Here is a 20,596-nt window from a genome sequence, read left to right on the forward strand (position 1 = left end):
CATAACATCATTCGCTGGCATATTAGACACGTCCTCCACCGTGAAGACTGACACAAAATAGTTGTTCAATGCCTCAGCCATTTCCTTATCACCCAGTATTAATTTCCCCTTCTCGTCATCCAAGGGACCTACGTTGACTTTAGCCACCCTCTTCCGTTTTATATATTTATAAAAACCTTTGCTATCTGTTTTTATAATTTGTGCTGATTTACTTTCATACTCTATCTTCCCTTTCCTTATTTCTTGTTTAGTTGTTCTTGGTTGCTTTTTGAAGTTTTCTCAATCCTCCAGTCTCCCACTACTCTTTGCGACTTTGAACACGAGCTTTTAATTTGATACTATCTTTTATTTCCTTAGTTATTCAAGGCTGGCTCTCTCCACACTTACTGTCCATACTTTTGACTAGAATATAGTCTGAGCACTGTGAAAAATCTCTTTGAAAGTATTCCACTGTTCCTCAACTGTCCTACCAAATAACCTGTGTTCCCAATCCATATTAGCCAACTCCTCCCTCATCCTGTTGTAGTCTCCCTTGTTCAAGCATAACACACTAGTTTCAGATCTAACTATTTCATCCTCCATCTGAATGCGAAATTCAATCATACTATGATCACTCTTTCCAAGAGGATCCCTGACTACAAGATCGTTAATCTTACCCATCTCATTGCACAGGACTAGATCTAAGACAGCATTAGCCAGTAACCAAACCATATCTGCTAAGTATCTGTCGAAAGGTGATGACATTTTTTTTATTTAAAATTTGAATTTAAAAACTGCAAATATAAAGCAACAGGCAATGTGTTGCTGATCTGCTCGACCTGCTGAACTCCTCCAGCAGATTATTGCTCCAGTTTCCAACATCAGTAGTCTCTTTATGTTTCCATTGTGCAAAAATAAAGGCTGACACTTAACTCCGGCCCTGAAGCCTGGCTAAAATTGTATATTATTGTAAGGGAAAAGTTGGGAGTTCTAATGTCTAGCACTGGTACATGTTAGAGTAGGGTCTTGCAACAAAAAATGAAACATGTATAGTGTATCTATATTGTTGATTGTTTTGCGACTGTGCAAAAATATTTGGTTACACAGATCGTTGAAAGCCTTCCATGTTGCTGTTATATATCTTAAGTAGAAGAATCTTTCATGGTTACATATTCTGTTTCTTTTAATTAGGTACCACATTCTTCAGGAAAGTTTAATTAAACTGGTTGAAGCTTCTAATGACCAATCCCACAACATGGATAGGTGGCTGAGTAAATTGGAGGCTTCTAGCTGGTTGTCACACATAAAAGAAATATTAACCACTGCTTGCCTAGCTGCACAGTGTATTGACAGGTAAGACCTTGTTCACAAAGGCATGGAATGAAACACTCACATCATGCTAGGAACTTACTCCTGCAGTTAATCTGTCTTTGTATTTTCAGCCATTGATTAACACCACAACGTTTTCAAGTGGTGCATTTCAGATCAGAACTCCTCAGTGGATTAATAGAAACAAAATGTTCCATTTTGGATTTCTGTGCAGATATCCCCGTGTCATATTCCTTTTATCATTCTTCCAAGTAAATGGTTCTAAATTGCTTCTGACATGTGTCAGCCTTTTCAGGAAATACTCTTTTCGTCTCTTATCTCACTATGTCACAACTACCTTGGCAACAAATTGGACAGCCATAGTAGCTTAATCCTATCCCACCTACTCCAAGAATATCGGGAACTGCAGGACTCCTCCGTCAGTGAGCTGTTGACAGTTGACATGGGAGCTGTGTAGCCTCAGTTGTAGTGAGAACTAGGCCTCAAGCCTCTGGCTGTTGCAGATCATTCGAGAAACGTGGAAGCGCTGCAGCGTGGTTGAGCTCAGCTGGGGCCTGGCCTTGCCCATCAGTGCTGCCCTCTCGTGTTCAAGCAGTGGAATGACAGGCTGGAGTGCATGCGTCTGTATACCATCGATTGGTGGACATTCTCACTTAGGGTCTTGGACTATATATGTTTTTTTTTCTCCCAGTGAATATGCTTCTTTACTTGATATTTTGAATCATGATACTTGCTATTTTTGAATGTTTATTTGCTATTTTGTATGTTTTGCACCTTGGTTTGTTTCGTTCAGCTATGTCTATGTATGACTTGACTGATCAGTAGACTTGATTTGATTTCAAACAAGAGAAAGGGTCTCAGCCCAAAACATTGACTGTTCTCTTTTCCATGGATGCTGCTTGGCCTGCTGAGTTCCTCCAGCATTTTGTGTGTGTTGCTTGATTTGATTTGATTCAATGTGATTTCATTGTTTCTCTTGATTTCACCCATTTTGCTGTGAGCTAAACAAAATTATTTTTCTCTTTCTCATGTCTGCTATTCGTCTGAAATGTTAACTGTTTGTATTTCTGCTGATGCTATCTGACATGTTTTTCCAGCATTTCCCATTTTTTGCCTTTTTATTGGTTTGTTTTTATCCTACTCATTAAATCTAGCTACCAACAGATCCCACCATCATACTGCATGTGTTGTACACATCCCTTCTCACCTTCTCTCTGAACGAAAGTTAACTTGCATCTTTGTTTCCTGGTACTGCCAATGCATCGCTGACCTGTACCAGCACCTTTTGTTGTTTCAGATCTTCAGCATCTACAGTTTTCTTGTTTATAACAAAGCATTTTGATAGCAGACAAACATTTATTATCATGTTTTAATTGGAACTATTGGTTGATAAATTTGCTTATGTCCTATAACTGTTCTTAATACATTACTTTCTCTCGTGATTCTGCTATTTTTCTCATTCTCAAGTTATCAGTGCTATTATTGCTTTCCAATACTGGTTCATCTGCAAAATGTTTAAAAATACACTTTACTACTCCTAACTTAGTTAATTATTCAAAAAATGCCCTGTAGGTTATAATTTGAGTTTATGAAATCCAATACTTAAAGTATCATTTGCATTTCTAGCATCTTGTATAACGGCTAAGTTCGGCTAAATCTTCTAATATACAGGGAAAAAACTACAAAAAATTCAGAGTGGATCACATTATACCACATTTATTACTCACTTATACGGGAAACTACCTCCAGACATACGATCAGAATCAGGTTTACTAACACCGGCATGTGACGTGAAATTTGTTAATTTAGCAGCAGCAATTCAATGCAGTACATAGTCGAGCAGAGAGAGAGAAAAAATAAAAATAATTAAAATAAAACATAATAAATAAACAAGTAAATCAATTACATGTATTGAGTAGATTTTTAAAAATGTGCAAAAACAGAAATATTGTATATTTTTTTTATAAGTGTCCACAATTAGCCATTTCTTTGTGTTGGGGAAGGGGACAGGGATAACTTCCTTGCAGGGGTTTAAAAAAAATAGTTGGATGGTCAGTATTCCAGCTTCCAAATGGGTGGGAAGGGGAAGGTGAGAGGTATAATATTACCAAGCTAGCCCTTAACCTGTGGCTTGTGCCGTTAATTCATTTTATTTCCTTTTTTTTTATCCTTTTTAAAAAGTTCCGCAGAACATTCAGAAAGAATTTAAAATATCGCTTGTCACTGCATTCACTTACACATACACACAAAAAAATGCTTACTTAACTTATCAAAAACATATTTATTGCAAAACATATGCATTTTTGTTTGTATTTATCACAAAGACGAACTATAGAAATATATTTTTCTTTTAAGTTTAAATTATGATCTGATTAATCTTAAAATTGTGAGGTTTTTCCTTTTCTTATTTTCGTTTTGACAGTTTAATATATTATACTACAATGACGAGGGTTTTTGTAACTTTACTGTTCAGTTATTTTATTTAATAAAAAAGTAATTTAAAAACACAAAAACATTTGAATTTATTTATTTTTTAGTTTCCCCTCCCTGCTCCTTCCTTTCTAAAATGGTTTTTCTCATGTAGTTTTATGTCAGCCTTGTGCTTACTGCCTTTTCATTCTTGTTGCCAACGATGGCCTTTATTTTAGGATTTTGGGTCAGCTTCCACAATGCAAGAGACTGATTCAGTACTGTGACACAAAAGTGCCTGTTGAATACATTCCAAGCATTGATGTATGCTTTCCGTGTAATTAGTACTTGTATTGATACAATACAATATTGATACTTGACTGTCCAATGGCTGTCCCTCTTTTAGAGGGAAACAAGCAGGACTTGGCACAAAGAGAAATTGAATGTATTTTTTTTCTCAGTTGTTCACTACATTTGTTTTTTTTTAATGTCTGTTTATACAGAATGCTTTTGTAATGACTGGTTCTGATGTAAACAAGTAAACCCCAATGTTCTTTTTCCAAAAAAAAAAGTGTCCAAGGGTTCAAAGTCCATTTAGGAATCAGATGGCAGAGGGGAAGAAGCTGTTCCTGAATCGCTGAGTGTGTGCCTTCAGTTCTTCTGTACCTCTTACCTGATGGTAACAGTGAGAAAAGGGCATGCCCTGGGTGCTAGAGGTCCTTAACAATGTATGCTGCCTTTCTGAGACACCGCTCCCTAAAGATATCCTGGGTACTTTGTAGGCTAGTGCCCAAGATGGAGCTGACTAGATTTACAACTCTCTGCAGCTTCTTTCAGTCCTGCGCAGCAGCCCCTCTATCCCAGACAGTCATGCAGCCTGTCAGAATGCTCTCCACGGTCCAGCTATAGAAGATTTTGAGTGTATTTGTTGATATGCCAAATGTTTTCAAACTCCAAATGAAGTATAGCCACTGTCTTGCCTTCTTTATGACCACATCAATATGTTGGGACCAGGTTAGATCTTCAGAGATCTTGACACCCAGGAACTTGAAGCTGCTCACTCTCTCCACTTCTGATCCCTCTGAGGATTGGTATGTGTTCCTTCGTCTTACCCTTCCTGAAGTTCACAGTCAGCTCTTTCGTCTTACTGACGTTGAGTGCCAGGTTGTTGCTGCAGCACCATTCCACCAGTTGGCTTATCTCATTCCTGTACGCACTCTCATCACCGCCTCAGATTCTACCAACAATGGCTGTATTGTCAGCAAATTTGTATTGGGTATTTGGGCTATGCCTAGCCACAAGTCACATGTATACAGAGAGTAGAGCAGTGGGCTAAGCACACACCCCTAAGGTGCGCTAGTATTGATCGTTAGCAGGGAGGATATGTTATCACCAATCCGCACAGACTGTGGTCTTCCAGTTAGGAAATTGAGGATTCAATTGCAGAGGAAGGTACAGAGGCCTAGGTTCTGCAATTTATTAATCAGGATTGTGGGAATGATGGTATTAAATGCTGAGCTATAGTCGATGAACTGCATCCTGACATAGATGTTTGTGTTGTCCAAGTGGTCTAAAGCCATGTGGAGAGCCATTGATATTGTGTCTGCCATTGACCTATTGTGGCGACAGGCAAATTGCAAAGGGTCCAGGTTCTTCCTGAGGCAGGAGTTCAGTCTAGTCATGACCAACTTCTGAAAGCATTTAATCACTGTCAATGTGAGTGCTACTGGGTGATAGTCATTAAGGCAGCCCCCATTATTCTTCGTTGGCACTGGTATAATTGTTGCCTTTTTGAAGCAAGTGGGAACTTCTGCCTGTAGCAGTGAGAGGTTGATAATGTCCTTGAATACTTCTGCAGGTTTTCAGAGCTTTACCGGGTACTCCATCAGGACCTTCTGCCTTGCGAGGGTTCACTCTTTAAAGACAGTCTAACATTGGCCTCTGAGACAGAGATCACAGGATCATCAGGCACAGCAGGGATCTTCACAGCTGTAGTTGTGTTCTCCCTTTCAAAGCCGGCATATAAGGCGTTGAGTTCAGCTGGTAATGAAGTATCGCTGCCATTCATGCTATTGGGTTTCGCTTTGTAGGAAGTAATGTCTTGCAGTCCCTGCCAGAGTTGCTGTGCATCTGATCTAGCCTCCAACTTCATTTGAAATTGTCTCTTCACCCTGTTGGTTAATAGCTTCGAGCTTGCTGTATATCTCAAACAAAGCACTTTTATACTTTTTACAGAGAAGAGTAATTGGGTTGCTGCATTGCATAACATTCCTCCATTGTCTTATTCTGGCATCTGTTTGTTTGAAACTCTGTCTGTTTATCTCTATTGCCCAAACTTCCCCTGTCATAAAAAAACATGCAGCTTCTTATAAAACACACACACACCTTCCTATTATAAAACATACACACATACAGCTTCTTATCATAAAACACACAAACAGACTTGTAAGCCTTGCATCCAAACCAGCAAAAACACCTTGGGAGTTCGTGGGTTCCGTTTTGTCACTTTACATTTTTACAAAAGTAACAAATTCATAAAGACTTCAGGGTTGCAGATATATTTCCAGAATCTGCAGAATTGCCTGTTTATGATTTGAATTTCTCATTTTGTTTGCAATCAATACTAGTAGAGATTAAAACAAAGTTTCAACAGCAGAAACATTTTATTTGGAATTGTAACATTGGGAGAAGTAATTTTTTGGGGTGCTTCGTGATCCGTGGAGGTCAAATTTGTATTTTTCTTGAGGTTATTCTTAGTACAACCTTCCTTTTTTCCAAATAATTCTTTCTGTTCCTCCTGTTTTAGAGAAGGTGCATCTGTATTGGTTCATGGCAGTGAAGGAATTGACTCCACTTTGCAAGTCACCTCTCTTGCCCACATTATCCTAGATCCACAATCAAGAACAATTAATGGATTTGAAGCCTTAATTGAACGTGAATGGTTGCAGGTATGATGGATCTAATTTGGCAAACTAAAGTGAAGAGATGGAGGAAAGAGGCAGTTGGCTCACAAATAGAGAAAGCTTGGAGACAGTGCAGGAGGGAGGGTAGGCAGGTGATAGAGAAGGGACGCACTCAGGCTGATGGTTTGAGATGTGTCTATTTTAATGCAAGGAATATTATGAACAAAGCGGATGAGCTTAGAGTGTGGATCAGCACTTGTAGCTATGATGTTGTGGCCATTACAGAGACTTGGATGGCTCGAGCAGGAATGGTTATTTAGAGTGCCAGGCTTTAGATGTTTCAGAAAGGACAGGGAGGGAGGCAAAAGAGATGGGGGCGTGGCACTGTTGATCAGAGATAGTGTCATGGCTGCAGAAAAGGAGGAAGACATGGAGGGATTGTTTATGGAGTCTCTGTGTGGGTGGAAGTTAGGAACAGGAAGGGGTCAATATCTCTACTGGGTGTTTCTCATAGACCACCCAATAGTAACAGGGACATCGAGCAGCAGATAGAGAGACAGATTCTGGAAAGGTGTAGTAGTAACATGGTTGTTGTGGTGGGAGATTTTAATTTTCCAAGTATCAATTAGCATGTCCCTAGAGCGAGGGTTTTAGCTGGGGTGAAGTTTGTTAGGTGTATTCAGGGAGGTTTCTTGACACAATATGTAGATAAGCCTATGAGAGGAGAGACTGTACTTGATCTGGTATTGGGAAATGAACCTGGTCAGGTGTCCGGCATCTCAGTGGGAGAGCATTTTGGAGATAGTGATCATAATTCTGTCTCCCTTACCATAGCATTGGAGAGGGATAGGATCAGACAAGTTAGGAAAGCGTTTAATTGGAGTAAGGGGAATTATGAGGCTATCAGGCAAGAACTTGGAAGCATAAATTCGAAACAGATGTTCTCGGGGAAACATACAGAAGAAATGTGGCAAACGTTCAGGGGATATTTGCAAGGAGTTCTGCATAGATACATTCCAGTGAGAGGATGGTAGGTACAGGAATTGTGGTGTACAAAGGTTGTTGTAAATCTAGTCAAGTAGAAAAGAAAAGCTTACTAAGGGTTTAAAAGACCCTTAATGATAGAGATCTAGAAGATTATAAGGCTAGCAGGAAGGAGCTTAAGAATGAAACTAGGAGAGCCAGAAGGGGCCATGAGAAGCCCTTGGCGGACAGCATTAAGGAAAACCCCAGGGCATTCTACAAGTAAGTTAAGAGCAAGAGGATAAGATGTGAGAGAATAGGAACAATCAAGTGTGACAGTGGAGATAGCAGAGGTACTAAATGAATACTTTGCTTCAGTATTCACTACGGAAAAGGATTTTGGCAATCGTAGGGATGGCTTACAGAGGACTGAAAAGCTTGAGCATGTAGATAAAGAAAGAGGATGTGCTGGAGCTTTTGGAAAGCATTAAGTCGGATAAGTCACCGGGACCGGACATGATGTATCCTGGCTTCTGTGGGAGGTGAGGGAGGAGATTGCTGGGCCTCTGGCAATGATCTTTGCATCATCAATGGGGACGGGAGAGGTTCGGAGGATTGGAGGGTTGTGGATGTTGTTCCATTATTCAAGAAAGGGAGTAGAGATAGTCCAGGAAATTATAGGCCAGTGAGTCTTACTTCACTGGTTGGTAAGTTGCTGGAGAAGATCCTGAGAGGCACGATTTATGAACATTTGGAGAGGTATAATATGATTAGGAATAGTCAGCATGGCTTTGTCAAAGGTGGGTTGTGCCTTACAAGCCTGATTGAAGTTTTTTGAGGATGTGACTAAACACATTGATAAAGGTAGAGCAGTAGATGTAGTGTATATGGATTTCAGCAAGGCATTTGACAAGTTACCCCATGTACGGTTTATTGAGAAAGTAAGCAGGCATGGGATCCAAGGGGACATTACTTTGTGGATCCAGAACTGGCTTGCCCACAGATGGCAAAGAGTGGTTGTAGACGGATCATATTCTGCATGGAGGTCAGTCACCAGTGGTGTGCCTCAGGGATCTGTTCTGGGGCTCCTACTCTTCGTGATTTTTATAAATGACCTGGGTGAGGAAGTGGAGGGATGGGTTAGTAAACTTGCTAACACAAAGGTTGGAGGTGTTGTAGATAGTGTAAAGGGCTATCAGAGGTTACAGCGGGACATTGATAGGATGCAAAACTGGGCTGAGAAGTGGCAGATGGAGTTCAACCCAGATAAGTGTGAGGTGGTTCATTTTGGTGGATCAAATAAGATGACAGAATATAGTATTAATGGTAAGACTCTTGGCAGTGTGGAGGATCAGAGGGATCTTGGGGTCCAAGTTCATAGGACACTCAAAGTTGCTGCGCAGGTTGATTTTTGTGGTTAAGAAAGCATACGGTGCATTGGCCTTCATCAATCATGAAACTGAGTTTAGGAGCTGAGAGGTAATGTTGCAGCTATATAGAACCCTGGTCAGACCCCACTTGGAGTACTGTGCTCAGTTTTGGTCACCTCACTATAGAAGGATGTGGAAACCATAGAAAGTGTGCAGAGGAGATTTACAAGGATATTGCCTGGATTCGGGAACATGTCTTATGAGAATAGGTTGAGCCTTTTTCCTTGAAGTGATGGAAGATGAGAGGTGACCTGATAGAGGTGTATAAGATGATGAGAGGCATTGGTCGTGTTGATAGAAGCTTTTTCCCAGGGCTGAAATGGCTAGCATGAGAGGGCACTGTTTTAAGGTGCCTGGAAGTAGGTACAGAGGAGATGTCAGGGGTATGTTTTTTAATGCAGAGTGGTGATTGCGTGGAATGGGTTGCTAGCAACGGTGGTGGAGGCTGATACGATAGGGTCTTTTAAGAGATTGCTGGACAGGTACATGGAGTTCAGAAAAATAGAGGGCTAGGGGTAACCCTAGGTAATTTTTAAAGTAAGGATATGTTCGGCACAGCTTTGTGGGCCAAAGGGCCTGTATTGTGTTGTAGGTTTTCTATGTTTCTATGAAAGGCAGACCTGATTTGTACTACTACTTTGTTCTCATGAATGTTGGTTGCTCGAGTGAATCTGCAGATGCTGGAAATAAATAAAAACACAAAATGCTGGCAGAACTTGGCTTGATGTCCTTATTACCTTCTGCATTTAAGAGAAGATTTTTTAATACCTGAAATAATTATACTGATATTGCTTATTTGTTTTAGGCTGGCCATCCATTCCAGCAACGGTGTGCTCAGTCTGCCTATTCTAATTCCAAGCAGAAGAATGAAGCTCCTACATTTCTCCTCTTTTTGGATTGCTGCTGGCAGATCCAGCACCAATTTCCATGTTCATTTGAGTTTAATGAACAGTTCCTAATTGTGTTATTTGAACACGCTTATGCCTCCCAGTTTGGGACCTTTTTGGGTAACAATGAAAATGAAAGGTGAGTGGCCCTTGAGATGGAAATAATTTGTTGCATTCCTCAAAGAGTAGCTGTTCCCCACAACCTGGAATCGTCCCGTTTCCTATTTTCATATATTTCTTTTAACTATGAGAACAAGAAAGTCCAACTTCACCATTGTTGGTGGCCAAGTGATCAATGTATCTTTGTGGAGTGGGTTTGCTGTTTACAGTTCTCTTTTTCACCTTTTGTTTCTTCCTTTGTGAATTGTGAGCATTGCTAACATTACATTTATTATCTGTCCTTGACTCTACCTTGAGTTTTGTTGCACATAATCCATTCCTCCCCTGGATGTATTTAAAGTGATTGGATACCACTTTAGTTCAGGCTTCAGAGTTGCAATAATGGCATTCAGTCCATTGGTTTACTGGAGACACTATATTTTAATTCTGATCGGATCATTAATGTGTATGGTTTTCTAAAGTTAACCCAAAATGAGCGTATCTTTGCAGTATTCGGGGTTTTTTTGTAGCAACTAATTAATGTTTTGAGTAGTTTGTTGATAGCTGTAGATTTTAATGGTAAGTATTTACATTTTGTAGTGGATACTATATTAACTAAGGTGTGTTAGGCAAATCATTTAAAAGAGTAAGTTATCTTGAGTTTTAATAGGTGTTACCTGTGGTTTAGTTAGTGAAATTTGTTTGGGTTTGAAGTTGGTAAAGAAATTGAACGAGTCCCGTGAAGGAGAGGATAGCAGTGTCCTTGATGCCATCTTTCAGAGGAGCATGGTTTTCGCACAACACTCCCTGATTGCAGTATTGGTAGTGTATTGTTTGGCACAATGCTGGAAATGTAATAGCGACCCAGGTTCGATTCTATCGCCCTCTGTAAGGAATTTGTACAATTTTCCCTTTGACTGTATGGGTTTCTGCTGGGTATTGCGGTTTCCTTCCATGTTCCAAAGACCTACTGTAGTTGGTAGGTTAATTGGACACATGAGTATGATTGAGCAAATTATTATAGTATAGGAGGTCATTTGAATTAGGGAAGTGAAAAGGAATGTGGTGGTAATAAGAAACAGTATACTTGGAGAGGCACAATATGTTTATTTCCAGGCACAATTAAGTCTGAAGGCCTTGTTGCTTGGCAGACGCTGGGGTTAAGAACATCTCTGCACTCCCATTTACTGAAGTCCATGTGGGAACAGACTTTATAGTCGAAGGAAGGAAATACTTTTCAAGTGAAGGATTAGCTGTGATCTTATTGAATAGTAAATCAGGCAAATAAAATTAAATCCTTGAACTTGTCAGCATTGAGAAAGGCCATTTCACCCTTTCTCTTTGAGAGAATTCTGCTATCCCATTGCCCTGCCATTATCACCATTCCTTTCTTAAAACTGTATTATTCTACTGGGGGCACATTCCCTTCCACGTATTTTTTTCACATGATCATCATACTTGACCTTCCATTTTGATTCCTTTTCCAGGTCATTCAATCATAATTAAACTGACCTTGTAACAGGGATAATTAAAATATTATGAATTCAAGATCACAGATCACATCTACTTAAGAAACTTTGGGCAATGTTTTTTTTCTTACAATTGTTACGTACCCGTAACTGATTTAACAGACCAGCAGAAATGGAAGGATACGTTGAAGTCTGGTGGTACTGTAACCAAAGGTGTTTATTAGTAAACTAAGCAATACAGTATCAATAATGTAAATATACATATAAAACAGGTTAGCAATAATAAAAACAAGTGTAGGAATAAGAATCAAAAGTAAAAAAACAAGCTCTATCAAAGTCTAGGGGTAAATGAATAGTCATAAGGGAATATAGAGTTCAGTTCGTTCTGAGGTAGTTGTGTTGCAATTGTTAGAGAGAGAGAGCGCGAGTGAGAGTTGAGAAGCTGCAGCAGGCAAACCTTCTGTCGTCTTGTTCCGTTGTACCGTTGGGGTAATTGGTTATGACCCTTCTGCTCTAGGCTAGACTGTTCTTCGGTGGTGGACTTGTCACCCAGGCCAGGGTGGACACACACACAAGTCCCCACCGGTCTGCCTTCATCCACTGTACACCGGACCGATTCTTCTGAACCGATCTTCTAGGCCCCCACCTTTGTGTGGGTGCACAACACTTTTTCAGTGTCCACTGGTGTGTGTAAGGGTGTCTCCCCAGACCTGTCTTTTATCCCCACTGACGGGGTATCAGCCATTCATCAACTCAATATATCCATGTCCATCCAACTAGGCCACTCCTGCTGTCTCGTTAGGAATGTTAACGAGCAAAGAAGCGTCCTCTTATCAAAAGGTAAATAATCAGTGAAGAAGCCATAATACATAAATCATCCGTCTCTCTCTCTCTCTCTCTCTCTTATCTGTAGCATCTCTCTCTCTCATTAGCAGCATAGTTCCCAGGGGGGTGGGGGGGCGCAGCTCTGGACCCCATTTCCACAGGTCTGTTCAGCACACATACCACAATGTAGTCTAAGCTGATGAAGTGGTTCTAGTATTTGACTGTAATTTTTCACAGTTGAAACGAGAAGTATTGGTACAGGTCTAGAGATTTTTAGACTAAGCACTATGATAGCATGTTACCCTTACTAGTAAATGGTATTCCAATAAAAACACTAAATATGTATATGATTCAGTTCCTTGAGTTAATTAGAGAGGAGGAATGTGATGAATATTAGCATTTACCATGCTAAATTTTCTCTCTGATTTTGGGTTTTGAAGTTTATTAGGTCAGTGGAAGAAAATGTGATTATTTCCTTCCTCCACAGGGAGTCATTTTTTTTTAGAGATTTAGAAGCTGCTATAAAACTAATTTACCTAAAATGTCCAAGAAAATTCTACAACTACAGTAATTATCTAGTAATCCATCAAAAGTAATATTTATTATCTTCATGTTGTGTATGTATCTTCAGCTAAGATCAGTCTCTAATTTTATGACATGATGTCCTGGATTTTGTTAATCCAGCAACAGCACAGGTTGCTGACCTCAAACAGGTGGCTACGGCAATTTTGCATTTGGTTTGGTCTGGACATCCTTTTCTCACATGTCAGTTGCTCTCAGACTTCAGCTCAAGAAATTCACTGACCTGCAGCAGAAGATATTTAAATTGGCTTATCAGGCAATCACATTAAAGAATGCCACATAGTGGAAGGAAACTAAAATGTAGTTGTGCATACTATACATAAAGATGGGGAATACATTTAAGATTAAGGTAGAAGCTTTTTAATTTTCATTTTAAATAAAGTTCCAGTTGGCAGTTGAATAGGCTGTCACATCCTCATTTTTAGGTAAGCTTGGTGTTGCCCTCGGCTGGTCTTTCTACACTCCCCTTTGAACCAGGGTTGATCTGTGGACTTGGTAGAAGTAGTAGTGAGGAACTGAAGTATACAGGTTACGGTGGTATTCATTCCTACTACTTTTGATGGTTAACTATCTTGGATGCCCGTTTTTAACCAGCTCCATTCTAAGTCTATTCCATTTGATACAATATCAGTATAACACAATAGAAGAACGTTCTGAGTGTGATGCTGAGACTTTATCTTCACAAAGATTACATGATGATCCCTTCCTCTGTAGATGGATAAATCCATTATAGGTGGAATGAAGTCAAGACGGTTTAACCCTTATGCTGTATTGCTTGCTATTTGCTACATACCCTGATAGATAACAAAGGTCTTCAGGAGTCTGCCAGTATTGAGTCTGTCAAACCATTCTTTGTAGTAAACAATGCATTTTCATCCCTCTGCTGCTCCATGCTTCCAAGTGTTGTCCGACATGGAGCACTGGCTCATTAGTTGAGGAAGGACTGTACCGATAATCAGGAGGTATATGTGCTCATGTTTGGCCTGATGCAGTGAGTCTAGAATCATTATTGAGAACTCTCAAGGCTATTTCTTCCCATAGGGTGGATAGTCAGTACCTGTTTTCCAGGGCACCAATAGCAAACACAAGAGGGCATATGTACAAAATTAAGGGAAGGAGGTTTAGGGGAGACATCAGGGGTAAGTTTTTTACACAAAGGGTTGTGAGTGCCTGGAATGACTTGCCAGGGATGGTGGTGGAGGCTAAAACATTAGGGGTATTTAAGAACCTCTTGGACAGGCACATGGATGAAAGAAAAATGGAGGGTTATGGGGTAGTGTGGGCTTAGTACTTTTTTTTAAGGATTATATGGGTCGGCACAACATGGAGGGCTGAAGGGCCTGTACTGTGCTGTATGTTCTATTGGTGTACCAAATTCTGAGGAATTTCTATGGATTGTTCATCCAGGCTTCCAGATTATTTTTGGTAACTTAAATGCAAGCCATAAGAGGTTGTGACAGAGAACAGTTTCAGATGTCAGAGTTAAGATGTGCTGTCTTGCGATATGAGTGAGATTATATTGGAACACCAAATAATTTGATTTGTGTTACTTAAAGCTAGGTGCTGGTAAATATGAATTTATATTACTTGATTACTTACACAGAAAGATGCTGAAACTTATTTTTCTTTATTGGTCCAGGCGCAAACTGAAGCTTCAGCAGAAAACTGTCTCTCTATGGTCTTGGGTGAATAGACCAAAAGAGCTGGAAAAGTACTTAAACCCTCTCTACGAAGCAAACAGCTTAGTCATCTGGCCTTCAGTGGCACCACAAAGTTTACAGCTTTGGGAAGGTGATTTTATTCTTCTCCAGATTGTGATTTCCTCAGTTTGTTTGTTTTTAAGGATTGCCCACTTCCTGGGAGTGTTCAGCAGATACTCTTACTTCACACACCAATAGTCGTGTTAACACAATATTGTACTGTTATATATATTTCTGATGACTTTGTAGAGGTTAAACATAGTCACTCACTTCTTTATGTACACCCACTTGTTTTAAAGTTAGTTGTATGGCATTGCATTTATTCTGGATTCATTGGGACATAGGATTAAATTTGCTTAATTAGGGTGTTGATATTTGCAAATGTAATGCACTTTAAGCAGATTTCTTGCCAGGTTAATTCATTAATAAAAGTAAATATTTATAATTAATAATTAGTAATACTGTTCTGGTAAACCAGAATCCTGGAGGATCAGTCCAGAAACACATTCAGTTCCCACCATGGACTACTAGTGGTGGCATCCGTCGGTCTCGAGAGACCATGGATCTACGCTTGGAGTTTCCAGGGCGCAGGCCTGGGCAGGGTTGTATGGGAGACCAGCAGTTGCCCAAGCTGCAGACCTTCCCCTCTCCACGCCACCAATGTTGTCCAAGGGAAGGGCACTAGGACCCATGCAGCTTGAGCTTTAGCTGAGGCTCGAACCAGTGACCTTCAGGTTACTAGGCCCACTAGGCCATGCGCCAACACATTACTACATTAAGGATTTTAAATAGTTTGGATTCTTAAAAGTGTATTACCAGTGGTAAATTGAAAAATGCTGGAAATTAGAAATACAAATAAAAATGGTAAAAAAAAACTCAGCAGGCTATCAGCATATATATCTAGCCTTTCTAGAGGAACAGAATAAACTCAGTGCGACCTAAGTGGTTCCACTATTTTCTATTCTTTTTAAAACTCAGTGGCCACTATATTAGATAATTAGATATACCTGTATACCTGCTCATTAAGGCAAATATCTAATTAGCCAATCACATAGCAGTAACAATGCATAAAAGCCTGAAGGCATGGTCAAGAGGTTCAGTGGTTGTTGAGACCAAACATCAGAATGGGGAAGAAATGTGATCTTTGACCATGGAATAATTATTGCTGCCAGACAGGATGGTGTGATTATCTCAGAAACTGCTGTTCTCCTGGGATTTTCACATGTAACAGTCACTATAGATTATAGAGAATGGTGTGAAATTAAAAAAACATTCAGTGAACAATCATTCTGTAGGTAAAAATCCCTTGTTAATGTGAGGGATCAGAGGAGAGTGGCCAGACTGGGAGCGGCTACCAAACAGGAAGGTAACATTAACCACGTGTTACAATAGAGGTGTGCAGAAGAACACGTCAAACCTTGAATTGGATGGGCTACAGCAGCAGTAAAGGAGATGCCTAATAAAGTGGCTACTGAGTATTATCAGCAACTAAGTACAGACAGGATTGCTCCTAGATTATAGAATTGCTATCAGCATTATTTGTTGCACGCAGAGCTGAAAGGATTTAAATAAAGAATTAATTAATTATATCATGGTGCAGAGGTTATATTTTTGATTTACTTTCAATTATCTTCATTGTAATTTACCTGTTAGTTATCACTTGAATTGTATTCTGATGCAGTCCTGGGTTACTAGTAAAAGGTGAGAGAAGCACACCTAATATTAATTGACTTTGTCAGTAATCTACCTTTCAGAGTTGTGGCTATCTTGGACAGTATATAGGTGAAATCACCACCCAGTCCTTCAGGAAAGAATGCACTTTTTCATACTGAGATCATTCCCTATTGTTTTGAATGGCATTTCCTGTGTGTTAGAACAGGACAGAATCAAAACAGTTGGAGCAGCTTTCCAAAAGCAGTATCTCAGTTCAAATCTGAAACAGTGAGGTTGTCAATCCTGGTTTAGCAAGTCCTTTATTAGCAAGGTATAGACACACCCAGGGACAGGCCAGTTGGGAGATGAAAGGCCATTGTAACATCTATCAGTAGTACTGATATCTCGGTAAATTAGGGGGGAAAACTGACATCACTTACAGATCAGTTTATACAATGAAATCTTTTGCAAATTTTTGTACATTATTCCAAAGTACTCTTGGCCAGGTACTTGTTTTATACTCCAAGGATATCCAAAATTCTTCCTGCATTCTAACATTCACCATAACCTAATCAATTTTACTTGCTGGCCTTTAGCTCTATTTTTAAACAATTCAACCTTTTAAGTCCTTTTGTGATCTTGTGGATGAAGCTCTTTCATTTGGTAGAAGACTATTTATCAGATAATCTGGTTAACTCAACAGCAGTATGTCTGCTTCCTCAAGACTGCTCCAATATCAGCCCCCTTGTTTCCTTTGAAATAACAGTTAGTAAAATGCCAGATAACTGAATTGTTTTACTATTTGTGGCCAATAATCTCTTTTTGTTAAATCTCCCATGAAGTACCTTGAACGTGTACAGTAATTCCACATGGCCAAAGGAAGTGTACATCACCTGCCTGTAGCAGAAGCATCACTAAGATGTGGAAAGGTGTTGTTTAGTCTTTCGGAGAAGACAGAAAAAAAAGTCTATCCAGATTAAAATGGTTCGGCTCTGTGTAGTCATTTATAGTTTGTACTCTCATGATGTAATTGCTGTAGATATTTGAACCGGAATTTACAAAGAAGATTGGGTATATCTTAAAGGATATTTATCTAAATTTTCAATTCTAGGTGTATTTCTCCGATGGAGTCGTTCGTCAAAATATTTGGATGAAGCCTGGGATGAAATAATTCATATTATTGAGTACAATAAGGATTTACAGGCAAAAGTAAATGTACTTCGACGTCAGTTAGCTGAACTACAAACAGAAGATGGAGAACTTGAAAGTCCTTGAAAAATATTTATCAATTATTGCATTTTACTCAATTGAAAAAAGTAATACTTTGTATATAATGCTGCATATGGGTTAATCCTTAAATATATTTAAACATCAACTTATCTACAGGAAGAGGACATTTAGATAAACCCTAACTTTTAGTTACATGGTAATAATTCAATTGCCCTGAAAACTACTCTTGAGGAGGAATATTTTTCAATATGGTTTTAAAGTAAGATTTGCAAATAGAGCTGCTAACCATCAAGTTTCAGGATAAATTATTTAGATAAATAATGTATAAGTATTTACTAGGCCCTATCCTTACGGAAAGTATGAGCAAATCATTGATTATGGGAACAGTTAAACAATGAAATTATTGAATCAGAAGGATGAATGAATTATGGAAATATTAACACATTGAGAACTTGTTAAACTAAACTATTGTTTAATTTTAAAATTAACTTTCAGAAGCAGCATCTTTTTAGAGACATATTTTGACATGAGGTAATATGTATCTCAAAGGGGGAGTATAATTTAAGGTAGGTAATGTACTTCAGGCTGCAAATCTTTGGCCAATGCAGAGAAAATTACTAATTTGAGTTTGATACTTCTGTTAGCTATTGTGCTTAAACCTATCTCTACTTTGGTTGGGGGAAAAAAATGACTTCTTTGGAAATAATGTTTTCACCAGTAACTGAAACTTACTCATGTAGAAATATTGCACATACTGTATGTCGCAGGTAATGATTTCTGCCAACGGTTGCTATTGATGGATGTTCAGACTCATTTGCTGGATATCATACTAAAATAGGGAACAAATCGGAGGCAATGATGAGCTCTATTCTGATTCTTTTCAATGACAAATAAGATTTTTCAGACTGAGGTGAATTATGTAAATTATTCCTGTAAGTCCACTTATAATGAAATGGTTAGCTTATTTTAGTTTGAAATGGAAGAGGACCAAGCTAGCTGCAAAGATGGAAAGTTTTTGTATTCAGCAGATGACAATAACAGTAAAATTAGACACCAAAAGTTCCTCTCAAGAATATTAAGAATTGCTCTTCAAAGGGCAAGGCATCAATACATGGATGTAATCTATTTCTGGATTGTGAAACCGTTGTTTGCACTTTATGAAGAATATACTTCAGTTATATCATCATATGGTGGTAACTTGCTCTATGAACTTGACATAGTAAATGTTAAATGAATTCCAGGACTATTCTAAGTAGAATATCTTCATAAAATTTAGTGGCTGCTTTTTTGTAACAGACCACCAAGTTGCACAATTCAAGTATATCATTTTGCTGAAGAAACTGTAGTTAAGAGGATTTGAAAATACACTATATGCATCATTTCCTGTCTTTAGTTGGACTCGCACTTTAACCTTCCACCTGCAAAGTCGCTGAAATTTTAACCTGCGTTTGCTTGTTATTCTTTGGCGTTGTTCCTTTGCAAATTATCATTTGAAATGATCTTGAAGTAATTGTTGCTGATAAAGTTCAGAAATCAATGTAGGAAATCATGACACAATACATCTTTCCATCTCTATGCAAATACTTGTTTAGATACTTTGACAGCTTTTTAAAAGTATATTTCTGTCTTTGTTACACTACATTATAAAAACTGGATATTTTAGAGGGGAACACAAAGTCCAATATATCAGAGATGTCCTTTGAGGTTTTTGAAATTGTTTTGACCGCTATGTCAAATTACTATTTTTCAATATTCTGAAAATAGTGTAATTAAATAAATGCTTATAGTTCTAGAAAGTTTGGATCCAGAAAGTATGAGAGAATATGGTCACATTAATAGAACAATGAGATACTAATAACATTTTCAAACCTCTTTCTTGTAAAGTGAGTGTTTTTTTATATGTTACAACCCATTACCCTTCAACTTGAAATCCCATCTCATCCAAGAGGGGAAACAGTGGCCTCTTCCTTTGTGGGGCCAGTTCAATTTATGCCAGTTTTGAGCTTACAGTAGAGTCTATGGTCAGGTAACTTTTAAAGTTAGTGTGACTATTGCTGATACAATTTTGCAATATGAACCACATTAAATGTTTTTACAAAATAACTTCACATTCTGCATTTATATTCCATTAAAGATGGATGCATTTCAAGAACAGTTGGGAATATATTTTTTTCCCAGTGGCAGCATGATTTTGAAATAGATGATGTGAATGCTAATTCATTTAGATTGTATCAGGAAAGTATGACTTGCTGTTCTGATAGTTGCCTCTGACCTTCTGTAGTAGGAACTTGCTTATTAGAGACAGTAGAGAATCTTGAAATGGGTGTAATTTTTCTCAATAATTAATCTCTCATGGACTGGAGTAATTAGCATTAAAATGTTCTGTCAATGTTTATGGTTATGAAACATTTTATGCTAAAACCAGAAATACTGTTAAATCATTTAATAATACTGTATGACCAATGTAGTGCATGTATATAAAAACAGCTGATTTCAATCTATGATTATGTGATCCAGATGATATGTAGGTGATGCAATAGTTGAAGTTAATGCAACTTCAGTCTTTCTGCAAATTTAACCAGATGTTTACTTGTATGAACATACAATACATAAGAGGATGAAAATTTTCAAAGTACAATCTATGCTGTGTGAACTGTTATCTTTAATTAAGTACTGTCTAAATTATGCATGCATTGACTTGAAATGTAATTTTTTGGCATTAAATGTTTTAAATACATGACCCTAGCTGTTGTGTTCATTCATATTTATTTTCAACAAAATCATTTGCGTTACTTTGACTCTTTGAAATGAAATTTAAAATCACGATCAGGGGTTACATTTCTTGTTTAAAATTCTGGGTCCCATGACTCCCCGTCTATCAGTATGGGAATTCTCAGTCCTATTAATAATTAAACAACTAATTCTTAATTATTGCATTCTGATCTGTAAATCTGATGTACTGTAATTTCAACTATATGGCACTGAAGTTTAAGATGGTCTACAATAAGTTAGACACCTGATTTAACTTGTTCTTCATATGAACTAACGTGCACGACATATCAACTAACAGGATCACTGAGGACTTAATTTCACTCTGGTTTTGCAGGCTCTGAGCTACCTGATAAGGCCACTGTGTGA

At 38.4% G+C, this 20,596-nt stretch overlaps 1 protein-coding gene across 1 annotated transcript in view; it reads left to right on the plus strand.

The window, feature by feature from the left end:
- Nucleotides 1-20,198, plus strand: part of mtmr9 (myotubularin related protein 9) — an 89,325-nt gene extending 69,127 nt beyond the window's left edge. The window contains exons 6-10 of the mRNA XM_059981654.1: nt 1,171-1,332; nt 6,524-6,665; nt 9,819-10,039; nt 14,515-14,666; nt 17,340-20,198. Coding sequence (XP_059837637.1) covers nt 1,171-1,332; nt 6,524-6,665; nt 9,819-10,039; nt 14,515-14,666; nt 17,340-17,503 — 841 coding nt within the window. The 3' untranslated portion in view covers nt 17,504-20,198. The remainder of the gene's footprint in view (nt 1-1,170; nt 1,333-6,523; nt 6,666-9,818; nt 10,040-14,514; nt 14,667-17,339) is intronic.
- Nucleotides 20,199-20,596: the final 398 nt, after the last annotated feature.

This window comes from Hypanus sabinus, chromosome 10 (genome assembly GCF_030144855.1).
Source record: "Hypanus sabinus isolate sHypSab1 chromosome 10, sHypSab1.hap1, whole genome shotgun sequence".
NCBI classification, from domain to species: Eukaryota; Metazoa; Chordata; class Chondrichthyes; order Myliobatiformes; family Dasyatidae; genus Hypanus; species Hypanus sabinus.